The following is a 22,651-nucleotide window of genomic DNA, read 5'->3' on the forward strand; positions in this document are numbered from 1 at the left end:
AACCAAAGAATTACACAGATGAAAAGAGAAAATTTATCCCAAAATACATTTTAAATTAATATTTGCTATATTTTGCTTTACTTTTTGAGGGAAATCTGCTATTTCCCCAGATCTCCTATTTACCTTCTTTCATAATAAGGTAAGTCTTTTCAAGGTTTCCCCAATGTTTAGAAACTTCCCCGCTTTAGTGTACTGAGCTTTACCCAACTTCATATAGGTAAAAATTCTTTAAGCTACAATTTTTAGTGTACAGTTGACCCTTAAGCAACGCAGGGGTTAGGGGCACTCACCTCTGGCCCAGTCAAAAATCCGCATATAACTTTTGAATCCCCCCAAACTGAACTACTAATAGCCTACTATTGCCTGGAAGTCTTACCAATAATATAAACAATTAATGCATATTTTGGTTTTTTGTTTGTTTGTTTTTGTTTTTGTTTTAAAGGTAGGCAGCTTGACCCTAGGGGCCTCGCCTTGCTCAGCACAGATGCCTTTTTTTTTTTAAGATTTTATTTATTTATTTGACAGAGAGAGACACAGTGAGAGAGGGAACATAAGCAGGGGGAGTGGGAGAGGGAGAAGCAGACTCTCCGCTGAGCAGGGAGCCTGATGCGGGGCTCAATCCCAGGACCCCGGGATCATGACCTGAGCCTAAGGCAGACGCTTAACGACTGAGCCACCCAGGTGCCCCAATTAACACATATTTTGTACATTATATGGGTTACATACGATAGCCTTGACAATAAAGTTAGTTAGAAAAAAGACAATGTTAAGAAAATCACAAGGAAGAGAAAATACATTTATAGTATTGTACTGTATTTATTGAAAAGAGAAAACCGCTGCCTGGAAGTGGACCCACGCAGTCCAAATACATGTTGATCAAGGGTCAACTGTATTTAATAATAGAATCATTGCCTGTTTCTTTTCTTTCCTTCTCCCAGTCTCATCACAATGAAAATGTAATGTTTTTGTCACTCCTCATGTCCACTGCCACACCAGATATGATAACCATAAACCCGATGGAAAATGTGATTCCTAGCCACAGAGGAGCACAGATCTCATCTCCATTCCCCTCTCCTGCCTTAGGTACATCCAAAAGGAAGACCATCTGGCTATCCAGAAAGCTTTCTTCCCAGCTCTGTACATTAGAGGCAAAAAGATCTCGATGCGTAAGCACTTTGTGTACATAGAGAACATCATGCATGAGGCAGACAAGACTCAGGAGTAGCCTAAAAAATCCAAAGCATAAATTCTTGAGATCCAGACTAGGAAAGACACTCCAGACATCGAACTCAAGCTATTCATCTCATAGAGGAGGAGAACGAGGGCCCAGCACCTCACTAGAGGCAGACACAGAACGAGAGTGCAAGTCTCCTGACTCCTCTTGCCATGCTTTCGCCACTACACTCTCTCTTTCCAGCCCCAGCCCCAGACCCCTTGGGCTGGACACACCAGGGACGGCATACCACTGTCCAACTCAGCATGGGAATGAAGAGGCGGATTCTCCCTTCCAGCGGAGTTCTCAGTACCCCTGACCACACAAGCAGACCCGGTGAGGTCCACACCCATGTGTTTCATGAAACATCGAAATAAATCACAATGCTTAGTTCATTTCAATCCAGCAAGTGTTTATTGAGCACCTACCACGTGCAGATGCAGGCAAAGTGGTTGGTGAAAAGGCCTGAACGCTAGGCTAATGCACGCGGGCGTTCGCCTTCAAAGGCAAGATTTGAAGGGATCCACACTGAGAAGTGACACTCATATGTGAGATTTGAAAGGTGATTCTCCCGTCAGTGTGGAGAATGGACTGGAGAGGGGAGAAGCCGGACGCAGAGAAGCCGCGGGAGATACTCTTCCACAAAGGAAATCACAATTTGGAAAAGCACTCCTTATTATACTTTCATCCAGGCAGTTCCCAAGCCTGAAGATACTCTTTACGTGAGAAACTGTGCATTTTCAAGCACAGGAGGAAATGGAGGCCTTTTCTCGGACTCACCCCTTTGCCTAGCTGGGGTTCCATGGTGGCGTTGTCAGCGAGCCCTGTGGCTTTGCGGCCACACTGCAGTGGAGGTGGGAGGCGTCCTCCCGGCCACACACTCTGTGTGCTCAAAAAGCCCTACACGAGGCAGTCGGGCTTCCCAGAAAACATGCCAAGATGGGGTTCTCCAACTTTCTGCCATCTGGCCACAATTTCAGGCAGGACTGTCACTGATATTCATTGGGTCTACATTCGGGGTACCTTCTAGAGCCCACACTCTGTTCTCAGCCTGTGCTGCAGATGGGGGCACACAAAGGCAGGGAAGCAGCCAGAGGAGAGGAGAGATGAGCAAGAAGCCACCGCAAGAGTCCAGACAGGGAGATGAGGCTCAGCTGGACAGCAAACATAGAGGCCACCACTCTCCTTGTCAACCAAGAAACTGCAGGAGGCTGTCATGCTGGTGATTTCATCCGAAAGACTGGTCATCTCTCTCCAGGGGAGGGTACTCTGCAGGGGCATGCAAGGTGGTCCATGGAACGGGGAACAAAAATGGCCTCTATTTGTGTTTACTCATTTGTCACAACCTTTTAAAATGTTTACCTTAATACAAGTTTTATAAAATAAAATAATCTCTATGAACTATATTTTATGTATTGAATCTTTAAGTAATTTAATACACACTGTTGAGATTCATAGTCAAAAAAATTGTTTTGGTGGTGGTATGTGATCAAAGAAGTCTGGAGACCATGATGATAAACGATGGAAACTTCCACCCACTAAAAGTTGGATTGTGCCCTACACACAAGAAGCAGTTTATCAAGTTCAACTGTGACCAACTTAATTTAATCCATAAATTAAATCTCTATATACCTAAGAGTGAAAAAAATTGAGGGGGTGACAAAAGGAGAACATCATTTTATGTTTTAAAAGTGTGAAAGCTGGGGCACCTGGGTGGTTCAGTCGGCTAAGCATCTGACTCTGGATTCTGACTCAGGTCATGATCTCAGGGTCATGAGGCTGGGCTCCGTGCTGGGTATGGAGCCTGTTTAAGAGCTCTCCCTCTCCCTCCTCCCTCTCTCCCTCTATAATAATAATAATAATAATAAGGAAAGCTTCCTTATACCTTCTATCTTTGCACTTAAAAGTGCTGACAAAGATAATTTAGGCAGTAAATAACTTTATCTAAACCACAAACTGTGTTTAAAAAGCTAAACCCAATCCTATGCTTAAAAACGTATTTTAAAATAATCTATTCTCTCAAGGAAGCACTTTTTAAAAAAAAGACTTAAATATCTAACAAAATCAACCAATCTAGATTCAAATTTTACCAAGGCAGAAAAACCAGTCTTGCACCATTAAAAATGGTGTGTGCTATATTCAAATTACACAGGCCATTTCTTGTCATCTGGAGTGTTTGAGTAAAAGTTTGATACCATTCCAACCCTTGCATGTGTGCGTGTGTTTACACATTATACATATTTACTAATATGTGGATAAGAAAGGCGTAGACCTAGAAAATGTTTCTCCTAATTATATATGAAAATCTCCTTCATTTCAGTTTCCCATTCTGAGTTTCTTTTAATTTTCAACTTGTTAGAGATTCTAATCAATGTTTTCCTATGTAGATAACATGGATTAAATTCTCATTTGGCCACCAATAATGGCAAGGAAAAACCAAAGGTTGATTTCACTATAAGCCTTTTGTTGAAAACTCAAATTAGTATATAGTAACTAGTAATCTATGATCCACACGCATACATTTAGCAAAAATGTATCAAGTTCCTACTGTGTAGCATGCACTGTATTTTAGAAACTCTGCTAGCACAAGTAAAGAGATAGCAAAGATGTAAAGTCAGTCCCCTTCTCTCAAAGCAGAAGCAGGGACTTTGTCTCATTCACTGCTGTCCCTGAGCACACGGAAAAGCACCTGGCACCTGCCAGGCTATAATAAACACTTCTTCACTGCCTCCTTCAAGAAACTTACAACCCAGGGGCGCCTGGGTGGCTCAGTCGTTAAGCGTCTGCCTTCGGCTCAGGTCATGATCCCAGGGTCCTGGGATCGAGCCCCGCATCGGGTCCCTGCTCCGCGGGAAGCCTGTTTCTCCCTCTCCCTCTCCCCCTGCTTGTGATCCTGCTCTCACTGTGTCTCTCTCTGTCAAATAAATAAATAAAATCTTTAAAAAAAAAAAAGAAAGAAAAAAGAAACTTACAACCCAGTAGAGATGGGAAGTGAGACAGGAAAAAACAAAAACAAAAAACTCATAATACTTGCAAATAATTATAATATTTTTATATTCTTGTTCACATACAAGAATGTCTGACAATAATTTCCATCTCCCTCTTCTCTCTACATAATGAAAGTCTTATGTAGCTCAAAGAAAGAGGTTTATACTCACTGCACAGTTGTCTATTTCTAGTTTTAATTACATTGCTTTGCAAAGCTTAGGAGAAGATAATTTCAATTCATTTCAAAAATAACTTCCATTCAATACAAGAATATGGAATTTTTCACACTTGTGAATTTTTTATTTATTTGATAATGAAAATGGTTTGGCATATAAATAAAGCATTTTCTTAGAAACTCTGGTCTAGTGAAGATCCAGGGCTGATATCTATAAATAAAAACAAAATGGTTTTTCTCAAAAAGCAAGAACTTACACTCTCTCCAAACAGACTGTTTCATTTCTAGATATTTATAATCTAGAGAAAATGCAGTTCAAATCAAACATGAAGCATAAAGATTGGCCAAGTCTCTCCCAGTACTTACTGATCCATACAGCTCCCCCTTCTCATTCATCCCGAGGTAGAGTCCACTGTCCACGCCTCGAATGCTGACCAGGCCCACTGCTATACTGATAAATTCCAGAATGCCTATGAGACAGATGGCAGAGGGCAAAAGAGAGGTCAGAGCACAGAGCAATTCCTAAGTCTCAGCATCCCTAGGACTTTTTGGGAGGACACTGAGTCCAGTTCCCAACTTGGATAAGCTCACACTCATTAAAGAAGTTTCTTCTCTTAAAACCACTTCCTAAAAGAACTAATTTTTCAGCTAAACTCTATCTTATAATAATGATACAAAAATACTTACCAACACAACATAGAACAAAACATTTTAAAAATGAAAAAGCTACTATTTACAGATACACTAAGAAGTGATATGACAGATAAGCCAAAATACATCTCCTAATCAACCTTACAAGAGTATAATTTAAGAGAAAAACAACTTACTCCCACTTTGTAAATATGAAATCAAGTATTTGTGTATGGGCGTATATTGGAAAACATTCTATTCAGAGAATGGTCTTCTGTCCCTTAAAACAAGAGTACCAGGTGCTAACCAAAGACCTGATTGGTTTATATGGAAAAATAAAGCAAGATAAAGTTATTGTATAACTTTATTGAGCTCCATCTGGAAAATTAAAATAGCCTACACATATCCCAAATATTTCTGCTACACAAAGTATTGATTTTTGCTGTATTTATCTAAGCCTCAAAGAGCTAGTTAAGCAATTAAGATAATGTAATATTCTGGAGGTGGCAGGGGGAATACTGATACGAAAAATGCTCTTGATTTAAAATAGGCATGGAAGACTATATCCCAAAATCAAACTAACATAATGATCTTTTTTCCCCCTCTTTCCCCTTGCTTACCTCACTAAGAATAATAACACCTAAGCTGGGTATAAATTCAGAATTTTATGGCCATACAACAGCAGCTTTAATTTCCCTAACCATATTGTCGTTTTAAGATGATTACCCACCTGTATATTTGGGACAATGCTAGTATTACTTGTGCTTAGCCATTTGCTCAAGTTTGTTATAAAGTGCTACACTTTGTGTAGACCTTGAGTTAACACTTACCAAATACCAAGTTCTTGTTTTAAAAGTATCTTTAAATATTGAAAAATTCACTTATATTTAAGAGTTTAGGAAAAAACTAAGGATAACAGTATGCTATAGGTAGTCTCGTGTGACTAATAAAAAAGCACTTACATGGATTTTTAAACAATTAATTTTGCAACTCTCACAAAGTAGACTGTGTGGCAATCGAAAGAAGACATGCACTACATAAATCTGAGGAAGCAAAGGGTTTCAAGGCAATGTAAAAAAAGAAGAGAAATTTCTTATAAAGGGGTATTCTTAATTCTTTGATAAACACAAAATGTAACAAATATCTTGTGTTTACATTTTATAGAATATCTATCTGGATATGCGAAACTATATTCATAAAATGGGAAATAGTGTATGGAAAAAATATAAAGGGAAATTACAAATTGCATTTTGGATCTGATAATCTGCTACTCTGCATTGGAAGATGCGTCTAAAAGCAGCTAGTTTATTACTAGCCTTCCCTACCTCACAAAGCAAATGGAAAGATAAATAAGGAAATACCTCCAAGAGATTCATTTCGCATGAGAGGCCTTCCCTTATTGATGCAATTATTTCATTTCATTGTACTATTTCCAATTCTTCTGGTTAAAAAATAACTTACATTGTGGCATTTTATTACCATTAGGAGCCATATGCATATGAACCTCTTGTTAGCTACCTGAAAACACACCACAATATAGGTCGTAGTGATCCTGAAATTAGTGTAAGGAATTCATCAATGTCCAACTGTCCTTATAAAATGAATGACAGGACACATTTTGCCCCCGTTGAGGTCTGACCACTTTAATATCCCATGTCAAGGAGGAAGAGTTTAATCACAAAACTAAAAGACACTTGCAACTTCCAACAGGGTCTTTGATGACCTCTTGGTTTTTCCCTAGTGGGGAGGCAGAACTAATCATGAATATTCATCATCATCATCACCCACCAGGCCCCAAAACAACAGGGTGTGTGCGATCTTACAAAACCATCTGACTAGCTTGTCTTTAGAACAGCAAGAAGACTATCAATAAACCACAACAATGACAATCGTAATAGCTTGAACACTTGAGCATTTAGTCTGTGCCAAACGAGAGGCCTTCTTTCACTCAATCTTCAGAACAACTCTCAGCATTACAATATGTTCATCTCCAGCTCACAAATGGGGACATTGAGGTTTTAAAATGTTAAGTAACTTGCCCCCAAGCAATCAGACATCAAAGCCTAAATCCTTATTGATTATGTACATCTTATCACTGTTTTTACCTTTTTTACATGTGTCCGTGATTTCTGTACCATTTTTATATAGTCATTCCCTTACTAGTGGCAAGAAGATGTTACCTAGATCAGACTCCACAGACCCAGTGAGCAGGACTAGAAGTAGCAGAGAAAATGAAGAGCAGGTAACTTCCTGGGACTGTGCTCTCTCATCATACCAAATTTGGGAAGATGGGCATCTCCTATGTATGTAGACATTTACCCAAATTGTTTATGTGCACAGAGTTAATGTCTATTAAAAGACTTAAGTACTAAAATTATTATTATATACTTTAGAAATGAAAGTATTAAGATACCTATCTTGTTTCTTTCTCTGGCGTCAACAAGATAGCTGTTAATTCATATGCACTGACCTATTTGATCAACAAACTATTATTGAGCGACCATTATAAGCCAAGAAACATGCCATTTGTTAAATATACAAAGATGAATAAAATATAGCTTAAGCCCTATATCCTCAAAGAGCTTACCATGTAGTGGAAGGAAAGACAAATAGATAAATATAACAATGTGGTAAAGGCAGTGAGAAGGAGATGCTTAGGGTACGGCCACTCAGGTTTGGGAAGGGGAGTCAGAGGGGGCCTCCTGAAAGTGAGACAAGTTTCTGAGGGGCTCTCCCTGTGAAAAGGAACTACCTATGTAGTACCCCAGGTGGAAAAGATTTCATCATCTCACACCACCGTCCATATCTCTGTAGCTCCTTGAAAAACAGGGACCTCAAAAGAAGAGCCCAGCCTTTTATGAGGTCACCTCAGTGATCCAAGGGCAAGCAGAACACTTGATCGTGTGAGTCACAGCATTCCCCCCACATACAGAGAGAACACCAATGTTGTAAGGTCAGAAAGACCTGGCAGCCTGGCAACAAGATCCCCAACGCCCAGATTGGAATCCTTAACATTCCTGGTACCATCTTGTCCACAAGAAACTCCATAACCTCCACCAAGTCAACGAACCTCTCTCTGGGCCTGAGCCAAGCCAAGTGCTTTCAACCATACTCATTCGGGTACGGCCCACTCCCCACGTTATCTGTTTGCGTGAGTGTGCAGTACAGAGGGCTGATGCATCCATAGCAACACAGGAGAAGTCCTCTGTGTAGAAACATTTCAATGTTTAATGAGCAACAGGAGAGGAAGGGAAAGAAGGAAGGGCAAGGAAGAGAAGAAAGACAGGAAGAGAGGGAGGGAGAGAATGGTGGACTTGTGCCTGATGTTAAAACTGTGACCCTCACGTGCGTGCCATGGTGGGCTGTCTCTCCTCTTCGGCAGACACAACCAAGACATCTTCAGTTCAGAAGGGCCACCGACATGGGTAGTGATGAAGTGACAGGGGAAGCACAGGGTCAGTGGCTAGTGGCATTTGGCTCTTCTCTTTCACAGCAGCCAACAGTTCCTTTGAGAATGTGCTCGCTGGGCCCAAGGGGGTCTGATGGGGTCTGAAATCATCTCTGGTCCACAAGAGGCCATGACAGTTCCTGGGACTACTTTAGGAAAATGACCACACCAGACTTAATCCTTGCTCCAGACTTGCTAGGTATTACTGGTCAGCCCAGAGCTCTGTTCAAGTGGACCATTAACCCAAAGCTGGCCCAGCTCCCAAGAGCCCCTCTGCGCTGAGCCTCACCTTCCAAGGCCATAATAAGGCCAGCCATGGCAAATGGGAGGACAGGCAGAAGTGGCTCCACTCTAGCCCATGCTAAACAACCCTCTAGCCTAAAAGCCCCCAACACTTAACAGAGCTGCATTCTTTAGAGGACAAGAATGTATGCAGACTGTGGAGAGAGGCATGACATGAAGCTTTTGAAAATAGATTAACCCCCCTCCCTACAGAGCTCCCTGCTCACCCAGAGAATCCCACACCAGGGCTGCCAAATCAATCATCTCAAAGCCTGGGACAGAGTAAGTCCGAGTCTGTAGCAACTTGAGGAAATCTCAGCATTTCCTTAGGAAATGACTGACTAAAGGGGAGTTTACAACTCCAATTTTTCAAGAATCTGAACCAATCCAGAAAATAACACCTTAAATAGGAAGTCTTTCCCTTAGTGAGATATTGAACAAGAAGCCCCAGGTCATGCTTGTCTGGGGTCCTAATGAAGTCCGGCCTTTTAGAGCCACCACTCCAGGCCAAAAGGCAGACTGCGGAGAAGCACGCCATCTTCCCACAAAGTCAGGTGGTCAATCCACTCGCGCTTCCTTGTGCCAAGTTAAATAGCGGATCAGGACCAACGCTCACTCTTTTATTATTCTGCAATACCATTTCCTCAATTGATTTTCTGCTCACTTTTTCTGTCTAGCAAGTACTTTAAAGAGAAAAAAAAAATATATATATATATATATATGTATATATATATATATGAAATGAAACCTCTCTCTCCCCCAGCCTACTACCCAGAGATACAATTCCTCCTTCCTTTTCTCCATGCTCAACCTTATCTCCACACCACCACCCCCAAAGGAAAAAACAAAGGGCTCTCTCAAGGTCCCACCTAAGTTGTCACTGCCGCAGCTCCTGCCCCGCCCCCACGTCCCCTGCACTGCCGCTGCTGTGTCACCGCCAAGCTTGCCAGCAGCTGCAGTCACCGGCGGCTGCATGGGGGTGGCAAAAACCATTTTTCCAGCACGTTTTCTTCTGCCGGTTCATTGCACATAGAAATGCACCTTCTATTTTAATCAAGGTGTAAAGCTACCCCCACTACAGCTACTCTTTCCTAGAGAATCGGAAGAGAAACAGGGTGAAGACAAAGTCCCCTGGAGGGAGTCGGGATGAGGAGAGGGAGGCTGCCGATAAGGGAGGGAGGAGGGCAGAAGGAGAGGCTGCGGGGAGCTAGCTGGAGCGCCAGGTGTGGCGTGCGGCCGCAGCCCCTCGGCCCCTTCCCGGAGCCCGCTGGCTCCGCGGTCCTCCCCTCGCACTCCGGGCCGGGTCCTAGCGCCCACGAGCCCAGCCCTCCTTCCGGGAGGGGCTGAGAAAGCAAGGGTAGGAGGCTCCCGGCACTCGCACCTCGCTGCAGAGGTTGCTAATATTGGGACCTGCCGCAGCGGTAGCAGCGGGAGACCGCGGCACTGCTGTCACCCCGGGGGCCGCTTCTCTCTGCAACCGGATGAAAGACTTAAATAACCCTCCTGCCTCACCCTCCTTCCCCACCCCCACTGCGCACAGCCACCCACTCAGCTCCATCCAAAAGAGGGTGAGTGGCACAGCGGAGCGCCAGGCGCGCCCTTCCCCCGCAGCCAGCTCCCGGCCGACCCCTGAGCTCGCCTGCTCGGCGACCCTTCCCCCCAACCCTGGCCAGGGCTCTATTCCCCTCCCACCCGCACTGCCCCTACCAACCCAGCCAACAGTGCCTAGCGAGTCTAAGGAGTAGAGATGTCACTTCCTTGGCGACACCTTTCTCCAACCTCTAGGATTGGGGGTGGGGTAGAGGGTGACGACGTCTAGTTTTTGTTTTATGATCTCTGTTCAGCTGCTGTACCAGCAGTCCTTGTCCGCTGACCCCAGAACTCGCCTCTCGGGTTCTCTCCACCCTCGTGGTCCCCACAATTCCACCCTTGAATCCTCACTCTCCCCTGTGGCACTTACTGGATTTCTAATAACTCGACTGCATTTAGCAAACGTCCTACCCTAAAGGTGACTGCATTAAAAAAAAGAAGAAGAAGAATCTCATGGGGGGGAGGGACGTGGAGGAACCCCAGCTGGAACATCCTATAATCTCTCCACGCCGGGGCCCAGTCAGGCTGCGCCGGGGTTCCGAGGTGCTCTCTCAAAGGCAGGGCTCGGCTAATGCACACAATGAAGCTGACCCGGCCTTGCAGCGGTGTACCCCGCCGCGCTCCCCCACCCACCCCCCGGCCCAGAGGCCGGGGCCCAAGCCTGGGGGCTGAAACGCAGGCCCGCGGGCCGCCAGCCCTGCTCCCTGAACGCAGTTAACAATAGCTCACCGCCCCCTCCGCCCGCCTCCGCGGCCCTTTGTCCCCCCACCCCACCCCTTCCCCTGTGGCTCCGGCCTTGTCGGCCGGGGCCCCCGACCCACCTCCCGGGCACAGCGGAGCCACCGACTCTCCGAGACCTGGCTGCGTGCTTCGGATGAGGGAGATGGGTCCGAGATGGCACGGGGGAGGTCAGGGGTACGACCTCCAGCCAGTCCTCCGTCCCCGCCACCAACTCTCCCGCCGCGGTGCGCGCCTCCGGCGGTTCCCACACCGCAAACGACCGCGCTGCCGGGGGCGGCGGCTGTCAGCCCCGCTGGACCCACGCTCACACACAAAGAGAAAGCGAAGGGACTAAACTTGGGCAAAAAAAAAATCTCATTCCCTAAACACGACCAGAAGTGTGTCAGCCCCTGCCCGTCGCCCCCGGACACAAGGAGTCCCTGCAGCACCGAAGGGCGCACTCCAGCCGGGTAGAAAGGGGGACGGAAACGGAGCGTGTTTAGGACCGCGCGGAGCTGGCCCGGCGGCCGCCGAGTACGCCGGGGGGCCCCGGCTGCAGACTCGGCACCTGCCGGCTGGGAGCGCGGGAGGACTGGGGCTCCCCCCGCCCAGCGCACCTAGGCCGCCCGCCCACGCCACTAGCCATCAGCCTGCGCGGTGCAAAGGTCCAGTGGGTGCCCGCTGCGGCCCGGCACACACTCGGCTCTCCCACCCACGGCCGCCCACTGACTGTTGTTCGGGCACTGAACGCTAGGCACTGTAGCAGCTCTTAAAGCGGCCAGATAGAACAGACTTCTAGTAAAGTTTAGTCTTCGCTTTGCAACAACCAGAGCTGGGTTTATTTCGGTGGGGGGCGGGGGGGGGTGCAGTTATATTTCAACTGAATAATTGCAAAGCAGAGAGCTACAGCTTTGCCTTTTCTTTCTTTTCCTTTTTTTTTTTTTTTTTTTTTTTTTTTCTTTTTTGAGCAGGGAGGGGAGACTGCCAGAAATTTACACTAGTAGGTTCAGCCTGGGGCTTGGGATCGGCAGTGAGCAAAAGGAGAAAATCCTGGGCCTTGTGTATCTGGGACCATCCCCATCCCAGGCCTGAATCTTCCTCACCTTCTGGCATCATCTACAGCCCCACGAGCCTAAACAGATAGTTTAGGCTGTGTTCAACATCTGGCATTAAAGCATGAGGAAGAAAAATCACCACAGGACTTTGTTTTTTACGACCTAGTTTAAGTGTTGTCAGGTGGGTTCACTGAGAAGTTAACTCCTTCCAACAGTCTGGTTGTCCAACTGGCGCTTTCTTTTTAGTAAGTAAGGAAAACACCCGAGAGTCCCTCCATCGGTATTGTGCTCGCTGACACTGTGCTGCTGGGCTCAGGGTAGCCCCGCAGGCACGTGTGTGCAGGCTTTAAAGTGAGCAGAGTCACCAGCACTCGGGTCTGCAGCCCTCAATGCTGAGTCACAAGTACCCTCCTTGGGAAATGAAATCCTCGGAATGCCCTTTTAAAATTAGCTCGCAGCTTTTGCACGCGCGCGCACACTCACACCAGAGAGCCACCGAGGAAACCCACACAGCGCTGCACACTATAGAAATATGGAGTATAGGTAATAACTTGATAGCTGCAAGGACAAACGTCCCTGATGAGCGTTCTGCCCCTTCCCGTCATTTTCCCCCAGCGCCTCTGCCTATGCTGCTCTCGGAGTCTAAAATATGACTTTAGTCCTCCCAACAGAACAATCAGTCAGCAACCTTCGCCTACGGGGTTTTCAGACCCTCCCGGTGGGAATAAACAATACGCTTAATTTACAATTCAAGCAGTATACTTATCAGAAGAAAAAGAGATGGAGCAAAAACTTCATTGGGGCACAAGATGATAACCACTGCTTTCAGCAAAAGGCATTTTCAAGTTCTCAGTAGTTAATGATTAAAGCTTTAAACTCGTGGAATCAGTCCATTCAAAAGAAACTTCCTAAACCCGATCTTCCCGAGTATCTGATGCAAAAGAACTACAGACTTTTGTTATATTTATAAATCATGCCCTCTTTTCAAAAAAAAAGTCGGGGGGGGGGTTGCCTTTCAATGTAGACTTGCATCAGTGCCAGCGGCAGATCTGCAATTCCAGAGGCTTTTTCTTTTTTCTTTCTTTCTTTTTTTTTTTTTTTTTTTTCTTTTTCTTTTTAGCTGGCAAGACAGAGACAGAGGGACAGATCCTTTCCCACATCCCCCGCCCGGCCACCACCTTCTTGGTAGTTATAACCCGAACATGTCATCGCCCGGACACTAAAGGGTTAATGGTATACCTACCAAATCGGCTGTGGTCTTTCCTGGTTCCCTGGATAGTACCATTGGGGAAGATTTCTAAGTGAAATCCAGTCCTGCAGTATAGCTGCCTCCGCCTGAGAATCCCCTTTAAATGATCCAAGTCCGTGACTGCGGGTCCCCTGGGAAGCCCCCCTGCTTCGGACTGACCCAGGTGGTCACTTAACAATACCGGACTGTCCACCGGCAACACGGGCACATTCCCAAACGGTACCGCATCCTGCACACCGAAATAGTTCCCAACTTCACCTAAGGGAGCCATCAGAGGACTCGGCTTTTGGAGCACAAGAATAAACAATAATGACGGTATCAACCCAGAAGATATTAGGCGAGGTATATCCAAACTCCCCTCCCTTACTGCAGTTGCAGAGAGAGAAAAGGAAAAAAAAAAAAAAAAAAGGTTCTTTTCTTCAATCCATTAAATGCATAAATAAAAGTAATCTGCTGTTTCACTGGCACAGGTTCAAGGTCAAACCACTGATAGTCTAAGAAACCACCACTTTATACTCACACACTGACATATTGATAAACATATCTATGTATCTCTATAGATAGATCCCCAGCTCTTAGCAGGCAGGAAGGTCTTCATCCCATCCGACCGTAATAAGGAAAAAAAATCCGTAGTTTCTCCATTTGGTTTGAGATCAGAATGACCATAGCAACTTAAATGCCTAGGCGTTATTATAGGGATTTTTAAGATGCATGGGCTACGTCAGAATTTACGGATCCCGACTCCAGGAAGGCATGCGCTGTTTTTACTCTAACCGACTCTGCAGACATCAGCATGAATCCTTCAAGGGGAAAAAAATATCTCACGTTGGCGGCGGCGACAAAATCTCCCCTCCTGGTCCCCCCTCCAAAAATAATAATAATAATTAAAAAAACAAAAAGAAGAAAAAAAACTTTAGGCGTCCAAAGCTAGTATCCAGAATTCCCCAGAGGCTCGGCAGATGTCCATTGGCTTAGAACGGGTGGCGAGCGGCGAGCGAGGAGAGCCACGACCGGGAGCTCGCGTGCCGCCCTGGCTGCCGCGAACAGGTGTTGCCGCGCCGGCTCGCGGAGCGTTGTAGCCGGGCGGAGCGCTCCTCCTGCGCAGCCCCCGCCGGCGCGCAGAGTGGCGCAGGCAGCGGCATTGGGCTGGGTTTAAGGTAGCGCCGCGGCCGCCCGGGCTCCCCGCGGTCCTAGCGCCCGCCTGCATCTACCGCGCCGCTCTGCCGCAGGCCCGGCGCTGCGTGCCAGAGCGCGAGACTTCCTAGGGGACAGCCGACGTACACTTGCATTACAAAGAAAGATGCTTGGAGAGAGGCAGGAGGCAGAAACCCTGAGTGTCCTGCAGAATTGAATCTGATAACCTAAAGTCTTGCTCGATACATTGATGGAGGTTCAGACTACAATTGGGAAACTAGTTTTCACATGGACTCTGTAATGTTGCATTGCATTATAAAATAAAACTTGGTTGAAAGAGTTGGAGGGAAGTGGTCTTGATTCAGTGAGCTTGAATGGATATGGCAGTTTCTCTTTCATTCTTCTGCCAGACACACACAGAAAGAAGCGCAAACCGTATTTCAGGTAAGCCGGATAGATGTGAACCTAGCGTGTGTGTGTGTGAGAGAGAGAGAGAGAGAGATACAGAGAAAGAGAGAGATACAGAGAGGGACACACACACACACACACACACACACACACACACGCAAACACAGAGGCAGATGTGGCCACCGGTTTTGTTCCGGGCTTCCTGATGGCATCGGTTGGGGCTATGTTTAGGTCCAGCCCCGCCGCCTGGGTCCGGGCCGCCGCGGTGCAGTCGGCAGGGGGGGCGCCAGAGAACCGCCACTGTCCCCGAGTTCGACTAGCGCGCGCATCTTTGGAGAGTCGGGGTGGAGAAGAGCGCGCCAGTGGGCTCCCTCTTTCCCCTAAGCACGCTAATTAGGGGGAGCTGTGCCACCCCTCGCTGTTTCAGCCTGTTTCGCTGTTGGGAAAGCGAAAGAGGAGTTCCAGTGTCTCCCCCCCACCCCCCTACCCACGGTCTGAAACCCGCCGCAGAGCCGGGAGAGCTGGCGCGAGGCGCGTGGGGGGCGCCCTGGGGCCCGCAGCCGCTCCTTCCTGCTCTGCTTCGCGGGGCCGCCAGTGGAAGCCCGAGCTCCAGAGCCCAGGCTCGGCTTTCTGCTCGCGGCCGGCTGCCTTCGCGCACAGCCACAGGCCGGGACAAAGAAATCCGCGACCCCGGGCCTCTAGGGGCCCTGCCGGGCCAGGCCGGCCCGAGAGCCCAGCGGCGGCGCGCTCTGTGTCCGGGACACCCTGCAGGCGCCCGGATCCCCTGCGCGGCGCCCGCACAGCCCCCGGTCCCCAGCACCCACGCGCGCACACATTCGCCCCGCAGCCCGCCCGCGGGTCCCTCTGTCTCCCCGGCTCCTCTTTGTTCACATTGTCTTCGAAATGGCCCGACTCTCGGGCCAAAATGGTGAAAGTTGCCGAGACTTGAGCACAGCTCCAGACTGCAGGACAGGCGAGTGCGAAGCGAAGTCGAAGCAGAGACTGGATCCCTGCGGTGGGAAAGGGACTCAGCCTTTTGGGAGGTAGGGGGGGACGCGCCTCAGTAGTCAGCTAAAGGCTGGAGGTGAAGAACTGGGGCTGGCCCTATTCAGGACGGAAGGGTTTCGCCCGAAGACGACAGGGAGTCATGAATTTGCAGATTTCTCGGGCGCAGGAGGTGCCGGCGACCTGAAGCGACCTTCCCCTGCCCCCAGGGTGGAAGGCGTGCTTGGGCCCCAGCAAAGAGGAAGGAGAGGGGCGAGGTGGTCCTCCCTTCTTGCCATTCCCACACCCCTTTGCCGCAGTCCCAGGTCATTGGGTGTCCGCGGGGCTGACTCCGTGCGTCGTGCTTACGTGTTTATGAAGCACCAGAGCCCTGCCCCGTGGTATTTACAGCAGTCACATCGACGGTGGGCTTTAACGTTAACTGCTCAGTGGCAGATACAAGAAGCCGGGGAGGAAGTGTCACTTCTCATAAACCACCTGAATAGCTGGCATTAATCACGGAGGCAGCCAGCAGCTCTGGGTTAAGCAGGGGCGTTCCTGGACCACTCCGGTACAGTGTGCCGGGTGGGTTACTTTTTTATAAAACCTGATAAAGAGAGACAGGCGGACGGGGAGAGATGGAGAGAGGGAGACGCCTGACAAGGGAAGACATGAGCAGCACGTGGACATTTCCACTGAAGACAGGACGGGGACAATTTCCACCAGCTGTCTCCAACCACATTTTTTCGGTCTCAATTTAGATTGTGAGCCAATGAGCAAAGACCATTTCGGCTTCCGAATCCTGCAGCCTCGTGACTGTCACTTTAAAAAGGATGCAGCAGTGGGAGAGAGGGCTAAGAAGCTGATACCGCACTTTCCCAGTTAGAAGCAGCCTGCCTGCTCAAGCATCTCTTTTCTACTGCAGTGAATTTAATCCACATTTCATCCGCATCCCTAACTCTACCTGCAGGAAGCTTTTGCTGCTTCCTTGCCCCCTGAACTTGCCCGGCAGGTTTCTTTCCCTTCTTCTGTTTAGTCCTGTTTTCCTATTACAGTAGTGCAAACACTAGCTCCTTTCTTTCATTGATCACATCCCATTTTCTCCAGAACTCACTCCACTGGCTCTGTCTGGCTGACTTCCTCAAGATTCCCTTCCAGCTCTGCCATGATCATGAGCTCCTACGTCCACGCCTGTATGCATGTTTTACAAGTGTTCCTCAATTAGTACATAGATGTTAAGCTCCAAGAGGAATGAGGCCTCGCTTTCTAGACACGTGGTATAATTGGCTTAATAACACCTGCCTTGGAAGATTGTTGTTAGGAATAAAAGGAAAAATGCACATAAAACAGGCAGCACACAATAGACACTTAAGACATAGTAGCCCTTATTATGCTGGTCCTAATGTAGTTCCCCCTAGAATTCTGCCCATGAAATATTCAGCAAATACTATTACTGATTTCAACCCCAATACTCTCTCAGGGTCGCTCTTCTTAAAATATTATAATCCCTCTGGTTTTCTCTTCTTCCAGTTTGTCATCTGTCTTTTCTGCTGATAGTTGAGTGCTTAGACCCAGATAGGAATCATGATGAGGTAAATAAAAAGAGGTATGAAGAGAAATGAGCACTAGAATAGGGATCAGCAGATCTGGAACTGGCTTCTCCAACCGTCCCCGCACCACCACCATCTACTCCCTGTGTTTACCAATACCCCCTTCATGGGCCCAGGGTGAGTTGCTGTAAATATGGGTTTATGATACATGTATGTAAAAATGGCCTGTAAGCTATGAAGTCCCTACAAATTTAAGATGACCACTGGACAGAAGTGCTCTGTCCACCTCTACTGCTTTGTGCATTAACATGTGTCTCCTCCTTTGATTTCTTTGGACCCCCCAAATGCACATCACTAAGGAATACTTTAATTCCTTTCCTACAACAATAAAGGTATAACTGGGCCTCCACCCTTCCATCTCCATTTCACCCATTCTCCTCACCTCACTCTACAGCCCTTTGGTTTGGGAACTGTGATGAGTGTGGAGTGGAGAAGAGTGTTTGGGAAGGTTGAAGTCTGTTCCTAGTCTGATCCCCATTGACTACATAAAAGCTTCAGTGGTTAAGAATTCTGGTAAGAGACAATAGCCAAACTGTGCAAAGAGCCATCGACAGATGAATGGATAAAGAAGATGTGGTATATATATACAATGGAATATTATGCAGCCATCAAAAGGAATGAGATCTTGCCATTTGCAACAACGTGGATGGAACTGGAGAGTATTATATTGAGTGAAATAAGTCAAACAGAGAAAGACGTGTATCATATGATCTCACTGATATGAGGAATTCTTAATTGCAGGAAACAAACTGAGGGTTGCTGGAGTGGGGGGTGGGGTGGGAGGGATGGGGTGACTGGGTGATAGACACTGGGGAGGGTATGTGCTCTGGTAAGCGCTATGAATTGTGCAAGACTGTTGAATCTCAGATCTGTACCTCTGAAACAAATAATGCAATATATGTTAAGGAAAAAAAAAGAAGAAGAAGAAGGTAGCAGGAGGGGAAGAATGAAGCGGGGGAAATCAGAGGGGTAGACGAATCATGAGAGACAATGGACTCTGAAAAACAAACTGAGGGTTCTAGCGGGGAGGGGGGTGGGAGGATGGGTTAGCCTGGTGGTGGGTATTGAGGAGGGCACATTCTGCATGGAGCACTGGGTGTTATGCACAAACAATGAATCATGGAACACTTCATCTAAAACTAATGATGTAATGTATGGGGATTAACATAAGAATAAAAAAAAAAAAGAATTCTGGTAAGAGGACAGAACTATTGTAGTCAACATTTATTGACTGCTTTGCTATGTTCCAGACACTCTACTAAGTGCTTTTGTGCCTTATCTTTTTAATTTTCAAAACTGCCTTATGAAATCAGCACTATTATTATCCCATTTTACACATAGGAAAACAGACTTATAAAGATTAAGTAAGGGGCGCCTGGGTGGCTCAGTTGGTTAAGTGTCCAACTCTTGATTTCAGCTCAGGTCATGATCTCAGAGTTGTGAGATCAAACCCCGAGTCAGGCTTCATGCTGAGAGTGGAACCTGCTTAAGATTCTCTCTTTCCCCTTCCCCCTGACACTCACTCACTCTCTCTCTCTCCCTCCCTCTCTTAAAAAAAAAAAAAAGATTAAGTAACATGCCTATTGCTACAGTGTCAATAAATGATGGAAGCAAGTTCGTAGACTTCAGACCCCCATTATGCACACTGCCCTCTATTATAATAGGCATATACTTCTAAATTTTTATAAATGGCATGTTTCCATAAAATAAATATATAGAAGTAAATAGCTTCTATACATGTATGAACAACCAGTTAAAACACATAATGAAGGAATAAAAACCCTCATTACAATAGGGGTGGGGGGAAGAAAGATAAATTCCTAGGAATACAATTAACAAAAATGTGCAAGATCTAGATGAAGAAATATATTTAAAGCTCTCTAGGAACACAAAAGAAGACTTGAACAAATAGAAAGGCATACAGTGTTCTTAGATTTAAAAAAAACTCAATTTCATAAATATATAATCATTCCTAAATTAATCTAAAAACTTAACCCTGATGCTAAAGTTAATATAGAAAATTAAAGTTGACAAAAAGAATGTTTGAAATTGACAAGAAAAAGAGGAAAGTAACTATCTATACAATATTTTTAAATATTTTAAAGCTGTAATACTCAAAACAAAGTAGTGTTATATTAATTATTCATATTAGCATATGAATAAGGAGATAAGCAATAACACAGAATAGAAGTCACAGAAATAGACCTAAATTCACAATATAATTTTTTTTAAGATTTTATTTATTTGACAGAGAGAGACACAGCAAGAGAGGGGACACAAGCAGGGGCAGAGGGAGAGGGAGAACCGGACTCCCCGCTAAGCAAGGAGCCGGATGTAGGACTCGATCCCAGGGTCATGACCTGAGCTGAAGGCAGATGCTTAATGACTGAGCCACCCAGGCGCCCTCATAATATAATTTAATACATGATAAGTAATCATGAAGAGGAGGTGGGGAGAGGGGGGAATGAACTACTGAGTGAATGGTTTTGAAACAACTGAATAGAAAACTGGGAAAAAAATAAGTGGTATCTATTCCTCATACTTTACATGAGGATAAAACCTAAATGCAGCAAATATTTTCAATATTTTTTTAAAAACCATAACAAATACTAAAAGAAACAATGGAAGAATTCCTTTATAATCTCAGTTGTGAAGGTCTTACTAATTGTATCACAGAACCCAAATGCCTAAAAGGGAATAATGACAAATTCTACCACATACAAAACAAAACATTTGTTTAACTGCATGGAGAGAAAACACAAATTCAGAAGATAAATGACAAAATGGAAAAAATGTGCATCTCTCTAACTCATTTCTATAATATATAAAGAGCTCCTATAAATCAATAAGAAAAATATGACTTCTGTTTTCCATTCTGACATGTAAAGACTTGGAAGTCATTATTCCTGTCCCACACAACAAGAAAAAAGTTGGACAACTAAAGTCAACAACTATTCTTAGATCCCTCAAAGAATCCAGGTCACAGGACAAGCTGCTGTTGTGAAAACTGAAGAGAGAGATAGAGAATCAGAGCGTACTGGAGCAGAAGCCCACATCTGGAACCAGTATCAGTAGGAACACTAAACTGTAGTTGATGAATTAATTGCTGGGGGCTCAGTTTGGACAAGCTTGAGAGTTAAAAATTCAGAAAAGGCCTAGTCTTAGAAGGGCCCCTACAGTTTCCTGAGATGTACCTCCAGGAGCTCTACCAGTTCTCACTGAGAAGATCTGAAAAAAACTCCTTCCTTCTTCCTTCAGGGGAAGGGAGAAAATAACCATTTTGAAATATGCCCAGAGTTCTCTGTTCTCCTTAACAAAGCCTGCCCTCAAGGGAAGATATTTTGCCAGCACCTAGCCAACCTAGACAAAGGGAAATATCTACCTCCAGCCCCCTCCAGACCTCATTGTAGGGAAAAGGAAATACCCAGCTGAGGCTTTCTAAAAGACTGAAACCTAGTCATAGGACTACAGAAAACTTCCCCCGCCCCTACATCTTACCAGGACATCCAAAGGGCTCCTGTATAATAAGAGGGATTAGAGCTAAAAGAACTGTAAGACTCAGACCCTATTTTAGAAATCTCTAGGGAAACCCAAGGACAACAAGGGAAACAAAAACAGGGACACCAGAAGAAATTTTAGCCCCTGGCCCAGTACTACTGCAAACAATAAAAACAGCCTAACTCCTCACCAGATAAACATAAAATCTCCACTAAACGCTTGTCTCCCTAAGTAATTTTTACCCGATACATCATATCCAGTTTTCAACAAAAAATTATGTGGCATATTAAAAAAAAAACACAGTATGAAAAGACAAAGCAAGAGTTAGAGGTTTTGGAATTATCACACCAGGAATTTGAAATAACTGTGATTAGTAAGTTAAGGGCTCTAATGGACAAAGTGGATAACATGCAAGAACAGATAGGTAATGTAAGCAGAGAGATGAAGACTAAAGAAAAGAATCTAAAGGAAATATGAGAAATCTAAAACACTGCAAAAGAAATGAAGAATGCCTTTGATGGGTCATCAGTGGGTGGAATACAGCTAAGGAAAGAACCAGCGAGCTTGGGACGTATGTCAAAAGAAATTTCTCAAATTAAAATGCAAAGATAGATAAAAGAAAGAAAAAATGCAACAGAAAAATCCAAGAACTGTGGGGAAATTACAAAAGAAGTAGCGTACACATAATGGAAATACCAGAAGGAGAAGAAAGAGAGAGGAAAAAAAAAAAACAGAAGAATTATTTGAAGTGATAACATTGAAGAATTTTCCAAAATTAATGACAGACTCTAAGCCACAGATCTAGGAAAGTCAGAAAATACTGAGCAGGATAAATACCAAAAAATCTGCAGTGTATCTCATATTCAACACATATTCCATGTCTACAGTGTAGACAAAGACAAAGAAGAAATCTAGAAAAAGGCTAGAGAGAGGGGAGGAAATCTCACCTGTAGAGGAACAAGGGTAAGAACTACATTGGACTTCTCTTCAGAAACCATGCAAGCAAGAAGAAACTGGAATGACATATTTAAAGTGTTGGGGGGAAAAAAAACAAAAATACTAACAATAGAATAAAATAGTTTACAGAAAATACAAATGGGGGACGCCTGAGTGGCTCAGTTGGTTAAACTTCTGCCTTCTGCTCAGATCATGATCCCAGAGTCCTGGGATGGAGTCTGGCATCAGGCTCTTCACTCAGCAGGGAGCCTGCTTCTCCCTCTGCCTGCCACTTCCCCGGCTTGTGCTCTCCCTCTCTCTCCCTCCCTCTGACAAATAAATAAATAAAATCTTAAAAAAAAAGAAAGAAAATACAAATGGTTCTTAAACATTAATAAATATGCTCAACTCCATTTATAATATAAGAAATGCAAAAAAAGGGGCGTCTGGGTGGCTAAGTCTTTTAAGTGTCTGTCTTCTGCTCAGGTCATGATCCCAAGGTCCTGGGATGGAGCCCTGCATCGGGCTCCCTGCTCCACGGGAAGCCTGCTTCTCCCTCTCCCTCTCCCACTCCCCCTTGCTTGTGTTCTTGCTCTCGCTCTCTCTCTATGTCAAATAAATAAATAAAATCTTTAAAAAATAATAAATGCAAAAAAACCCTGTGCAGATATACCATTTTTTACTTATAAATTGGACAAATATTAAAAAATAATATAAAACACTGTGTTAGA

The 22,651-nt window shown here is 45.4% G+C and overlaps 1 protein-coding gene across 1 annotated transcript in view; it reads right to left on the reverse strand.

Moving 5' to 3' along the window:
- The window catches only part of FGF9 (fibroblast growth factor 9), a 32,112-nt gene extending 17,657 nt beyond the window's left edge, over window positions 1-14,455 (reverse strand). The window contains exons 1-2 of the mRNA XM_045869183.3: window positions 13,345-14,455; window positions 4,743-4,846 (exon numbers count right to left, since the gene is read on the reverse strand). Coding sequence (XP_045725139.1) covers window positions 4,743-4,846; window positions 13,345-13,621 — 381 coding nt within the window. The 5' untranslated portion in view covers window positions 13,622-14,455. The remainder of the gene's footprint in view (window positions 1-4,742; window positions 4,847-13,344) is intronic.
- Between the last annotated feature and the right edge of the window lie 8,196 nt (window positions 14,456-22,651).

The sequence above is a fragment of the Mirounga angustirostris genome, unplaced genomic scaffold (genome assembly GCF_029215605.1).
Source record: "Mirounga angustirostris isolate CCGP_5_RB_7025 unplaced genomic scaffold, mMirAng1.0.hap1 SCAF_3, whole genome shotgun sequence".
NCBI classification, from domain to species: domain Eukaryota; kingdom Metazoa; phylum Chordata; class Mammalia; order Carnivora; family Phocidae; genus Mirounga; species Mirounga angustirostris.